Source organism: Rhinatrema bivittatum, unplaced genomic scaffold (genome assembly GCF_901001135.1).
Source record: "Rhinatrema bivittatum unplaced genomic scaffold, aRhiBiv1.1, whole genome shotgun sequence".
Lineage (NCBI taxonomy): Eukaryota > Metazoa > Chordata > Amphibia > Gymnophiona > Rhinatrematidae > Rhinatrema > Rhinatrema bivittatum.
Window position 1 is genome coordinate 20938 of NW_021821344.1, and position 6176 is coordinate 27113.

The 6176-nt window shown below is 44.3% G+C and overlaps 1 protein-coding gene across 1 annotated transcript; it reads left to right on the top strand.

Annotated features, from left to right (window-relative positions):
* Window positions 1-1357: 1357 nt before the first annotated feature.
* On the top strand, window positions 1358-5629 carry LOC115082609 (gastrula zinc finger protein XlCGF58.1-like; the record flags this gene model as incomplete). Its single annotated transcript, XM_029586822.1, has 2 exons — window positions 1358-1891; window positions 3420-5629. Coding segments are annotated over exons 1-2 (2244 nt in total), but the record flags the coding sequence as incomplete, so codon positions are not given.
* Between the last annotated feature and the right edge of the window lie 547 nt (window positions 5630-6176).

The window sequence follows — 6176 nt, forward strand, 5'->3', positions numbered from 1 at the left end:
CTTGTGTGAGGAGCGAGGTTCTCAGCCTCTCAAAGTGGAAATTTGATTCATTTTGGAATTTTTCAGGACAGATTGCTTAAAGACTTGGCTCTTTAACTCCTTAAAGGTTCAACTGGCAGCACTTCACCTGTTATAGGAACAGAGTTCTTGGTGGGTTTTTGTCTCCCCATCCAGATGTGTCTCTGTTCATGAAGGAAGTTAAGCATCTTCATCCTCCCTTGTGGCTCCCAGTGTCCTTATGGTAACTTAATCTGATTGTGGATTCCTTTCGAGTCCTACCTTTTCAACTGCAATATAGTTTCTTCTTGAAGGTACTTACTTTGAACACTGTTTTGTTCTAGGGGTAATCTGCTCAGCAAGTCGACTTTACGAGCTTTTTCTTGCCATGAGCCGTTCCTGCCTGAGACTCTGGGGGCAGTACAAAGTGGTTTCGGAATTTCATTTGACTCTGTTTATTTCCCTGGCCACACTGGAGAGAAATACAGAGGAGGGTGAATATCGTCTCTTGCGTGCTCTGGCTGTCAAGTGGCATCTGATGCAGTACTTGGAGGTTATTAATCCTCTCAGTCAGTCTGGTCAACTGTTCTCCATGGCGGAAGTATACAGGGTGAGCCAGCGGCGCGGGCAACTATTGTCCATTATTGGATTATGAAAGTCATCAGCAGTTGTCCTTACGCACCCTTCCAGGCAATTCGCTTGCTCGTTTGGGCACAGGAGGACGCCTGCCTTAGCATGTGCAATGTTACTGGGTCCATTGGCAGCTTTGGTACATCCCACTGGTGTGGATTGGCCTGCCTGAGTGAACAGGATAGAGAATTTCCTACTTACCTGATGACATTTTTTATTTAATTTTAATTTTCTTTCCTCTGAGGAAGGCAGGCTGATCCACAGTCCATCCTCAGCTGCCATCTTGCTTTCATTTTGTCCTTTAGGTATGAACGATTCAGAGTATTACATCTGTTACTCGTTTGAGGATTGGTAAGTGTCATGACCAGCTCCTTACTTTAGTAAAATATTAGCTCTTTTGACTGAGCTCTGTGCTCTCACTTGGTTGGAAGCATAAATAGTTCAAGTATAATCAGTTTGTCCACAGTTTGGCTTTTCCAGAGAATACTTGCGGGCTGATGTCGGGACAGGGCTATATGTCCGTGCCATCAGCTTTTACTCTGTCTCCACCTGCTGGTAGAGGTTCATAACCCATTTCTGTGGATTGACCTGCCTGAATGCAGAAGAAAGGAAATTATCAGGTAAGTATTAATTTCTCCTTTCCTTTTCCCTGCAGAGAAGGAAACCAAACAGCTCTTTGAGATTTGGGGCACGATCCCTATGTGCCCATGGTTTCAACACCCCTGAATACAGAATTCGTACATCACAGTGGGAGATATGTCACTGCCCAGGACACCAAACTCTTCCTGCCCTGTTAGGATTTAGCACAGCGAGTCCTTCTGATGGAATAGAACCAGATGTTCCTGATGTTCTGGATAATGCTCTTATAGCTTCCTTTTTATTATAATGTGATTTATCCACGCAATGACATTTCATATTCTCTGTCTCTGGTATTAGAGAATGTTTTCCAGTTTGATTTGAAAACCTTGGGGGTCTATGGAGGGCAACACAGAGGGAACAAATCTGGCATTTCCTGGGGAAGAGGGGTCCTGGTGTCCTCTGTTCCATGATAAAACGTTAGGACAATAAATCCAGCTGAGATCTAATGCACCCTGAGCCCCTCCACGTGTCTCTGAGTGTTTCTGATTTGTGTTTCAGGTGCGGGTGACGTTTGAGGACATCGCTGTCTATTTCTCCCAGGAGGAGTGGGGGTATTTAGATGAAGGGCAGAAGGAGCTTTACAGGGAGGTGATGAAGGAGAATTATGAGACCCTCATCTCCCTAGGTAAAAATTGCATTATCTGCATGTTAAGTGGACTCGAGGGCTGATTTACTGAAGGTCGTTTGTGACTTTTCTCCTGTCTCCAGCTCCAGCATTGCTCTGGATCTGAGCTGGCACCTGAGATTGGTTGTTTGTCTCTTTTCATGTGAGACAGGCCCCTGCGAGGCAGTCTAGGAATTTATCTCAGATGTCTTACATGAGGCACCTGCTGGGGAGCATCCACAAAGTTTCACAAGGGACTTGACTGAGCCCTCAGCAGCAGGACCAGGATACAGAACTGAAGGGGCCAAATTTTAAAAGCGTTACTCACACTAAAAGATGAATACGTGGCCGCACGTGAGCGACATGAATTTCAAAAGCTGCTAATTACTTGCTCGTGCTAAAAAAGGGGCGGGGCCAGCAGTTAAGTGTGTAAATCCAGCGGCCGCTGCTCGTGGCGCACTGTTAGCTGCGTATATTTCCTGCTGCTCCTGGTGAGGTGTAAGTCTGCAGAAATCACTTTTTAGGACTAACACGATAGGGTGAGGGGTCTTGCTCAATTGGGGGGAGTGCAGGATGAAGAACTGGAAGGGTCTGGATGACCCTGAGATAGACTGGGCATACTGGTGGGCTAATGGGTAAAACTGGGAACGGCTTTAACCTGAGCAGGGTTTAAAATCCTCTTCCCTGTACGCATTAAAGCCGACAAATTCTTAAAGAAGAATTGTGCTTTACATCTGCTCGAGTACACATGCTGGGCGTATTTTACATCATACACATGTACTTGTGTACGTGATTTAAAACTCCAGCGTATCTTTGCTCACTCGCCCCCAGGTGCACGTACGGTTGCGTGCAGTCTTGTTTTACAATTAGCTGAATATGAACAGCAGGATACAAGAGGTCTGAGCTTGCTTCATGACTGTCATTACCCTGTGACAGACTTAGCCATGCACTGATATAATAGGGAGGTTTCAGCTTGTCTGCACACTTCTAGCTGTCTCATGGCCATTTTTCCCTTCTTCCCTACCTACGGATCCATTCTCCTTCCTCTTCCTGACGCTGACCCTACCCAATCTCATTCCACACTTCTGTCCATTGGGAACATCAGGTGCCTGTCAGCCTCCCATGTGTTACAGTTTTCATCTCCAACACTTCCGTGAGGTAATTCCAGGCATCCACCACACTTTCTTTTAAACAAAAAATATCTCTTGATATTATTCCTAATCTCCCTTCTTGGAACCTTTGCTCTAGAAATTATTTTCCATTCAAAAGAAGTTTACTTCTTGAGCATTATTACCTTTCAGGTATGTAAGTGTCTCTATCATATCTCCCCCTTTCTCCTCTCCTCTAGGTTGTACATATTTAGGAGCTCATCTCATAAGGATTTTGGTACAAACCCCATTGTTAGATGTTTTTCATGGTTACCAGTGGTTGGTAAGAAATGTGCAGCTTTATCACTGTGTGCTCTGCCAGAGCAGTGATTATAGGATCAGAAACCCAGATCCATTTGCATGGTCACTAATGCATGATTAATGTCTTCTTCTATCACCAGCAAGTGATGAGGTCATACAGCATATAAAGGAGGAGAATCGAGAAGAACATTATATGGAAGAAGGACTGATCCCAAGAGAATCAGGAAATGTCTTTGAGAATGTTTCACAGGGGACTGAGAAGAGCAACACAAGGAATAGTCAGCAGGAGTTGGAGAAGAAGCAGAGAGACCCTGCAGGCGACTCATGGGATGGAGTCACTGCATGTGAGATGGAGGTCAAAGTCATCCCTGAGCCCCAGAGACATGTGAGCACAGAGAAACCCTTCCAGAGTAATAACAGTGATCAAAAGACTTCTGACCTTCACCAGGGGGAGGGGAAAGGGAAGAAATCCTCTCTGTGTGACTCCTGTGGTAAAAGCTTTGGTAAGGAATCGCATTTAATATTGCACCAGAAATCCTACCCACCCCAAACACTATTTTTATGCAGTACATGTGGGAAAATCTACAGTCAGAAGAAAAATCTAAAAGTGCAACTAAACATACATAAACCAGAGCAACTCTTCCCCTACAGTAATTGGAGGAAAAGTTTAATTAGTAAGTATAAGCTAAAATTACATCACAAAATCCACACTGGAGAGAGACCATTTATAGATAGTAAACATGGGAAAAGCTCCAAGAGCCAGAATATACTTATCTCAGACCAAAAACTCCACACTAGAGCGAGACCATTCTCATGCAGTAAAGGTGGAAAATGTTTTGTTAGGTACAAAAACCTCACCCAACACCAGCAAATCCACACTGGAAACAAACCATTTAACTGCAGTGAGTGCGGGAAAAATTTCACTCGTAAGAATACGCTAATGTTGCACCACCGCATCCACACAGGTGAAAGACCATTCTCATGTAGTGAATGTAATAAAAGATTCACTGCGAAGGGTGCCCTCACAATACACATGAGAATCCACACAGCACATCAACTGTTCTCATGTACTGAATGTAAAAAAAGCTTCACACAGAAGAGAGACCTCACAAATCACGTAAGAATCCACACAGGGGAGCGACCATTCTCATGTACTGAATGTAATAAAAGATTCATTGAGAAGGGTACCCTCACAAAACACATGAGAATCCACACAGGGGAGAGACCATTCTCATGTAGTGAATGTAATAAAAGATTCACTAACAAGGGTGCCCTCACAATACACATGAGAGTCCACACAGGGGAGCGACCATTCTCATGTAGTGAATGTAATAAAAGATTCACTGAGAAGGGTGCCCTCACAACTCACATGAGAATCCACACAGGTGAGGGACTATTCTCATGTAGTGAATGTAATAAAAGATTCCCTGTGAAGGGTGCCCTCACAAGTCACATGAGAATCCACACAGGGGAGCGACCATTCTCATGTAGTGAATGTAATAAAAGATTCACTAACAAGGGTGCCCTCACAATACACATGAGAGTCCACACAGGGGAGCGACCATTCTCATGTAGTGAATGTAATAAAAGATTCACTGAGAAGTATGTCCTTACACAACACATGAGAATCCACACAGGGAAGCAACCATTCGTATGTAGAGAATGTAATAAAAGTTTCACTGTGAAGAGTACCCTCACACGTCACATGAGAATCCACACAGGGGAGCGACCATTCTCATGTAGTGAATGTAATAAAAGCTTCCCTGTGAAGGGTGCCCTCACAACTCACATGAGAATCCACACAGGTGAGGGACTATTCTCATGTAGTGAATGTAATAAAAGATTCCCTGTGAAGGGTGCCCTCACAAGTCACATGAGAATCCACACAGGGGAGCGACCATTCTCATGTAGTGAATGTAATAAAAGATTCACTAACAAGGGTGCCCTCACAATACACATGAGAGTCCACACAGGGGAGCGACCATTCTCATGTAGTGAATGTAATAAAAGATTCACTGAGAAGTATGTCCTTACACAACACATGAGAATCCACACAGGGAAGCAACCATTCGTATGTAGAGAATGTAATAAAAGTTTCACTGTGAAGAGTACCCTCACACGTCACATGAGAATCCACACAGGGGAGCGACCATTCTCATGTAGTGAATGTAATAAAAGCTTCCCTGTGAAGGGTGCCCTCACAACTCACATGAGAATCCACACAGGTGAGGGACTATTCTCATGTAGTGAATGTAATAAAAGATTCCCTGTGAAGGGTGCCCTCACAAGTCACATGAGAATCCACACAGGGGAGCGACCATTCTCATGTAGTGAATGTAATAAAAGCTTCACTGAGAAGGGTGCCCTCACAACTCACATGAGAATCCACACAGGTGAGGGACTATTCTCATGTAGTGAATGTAATAAAAGATTCCCTGTGAAGGGTGCCCTCACAAGTCACATGAGAATCCACACAGGGGAGCGACCATTCTCATGTAGTTAATGTAATAAAAGATTCTCTGTGAAGGGTGCCCTCACAAGTCACATGAGAATCCACACAGGGGAGCGACCATTCTCATGTAGTGAATGTAATAAAAGCTTCCCTGTGAAGGGTGCCCTCACAAGTCACATGAGAATTCACACAGGGGAGCAACCATTCTCATAGAAAAGATAGAAAAATAGAAATGATGGCAGAAAAAGACCAAATAGCCCATCCAATCTGCCCAGCAAGCTCCCCCACTTATTTTCCCATACTTATGTTTCACCGACTGCCAAGTTCAGGGCCCTTGTTGGTAACTGCTTGATTCCAATTTCCTGCCACCCCCTGCCATTGATGCAGAGAGAAATGTTGGAGTTGCATCAGCACCTTTCATGCAGAGAGAATTGGAGTTGCATCA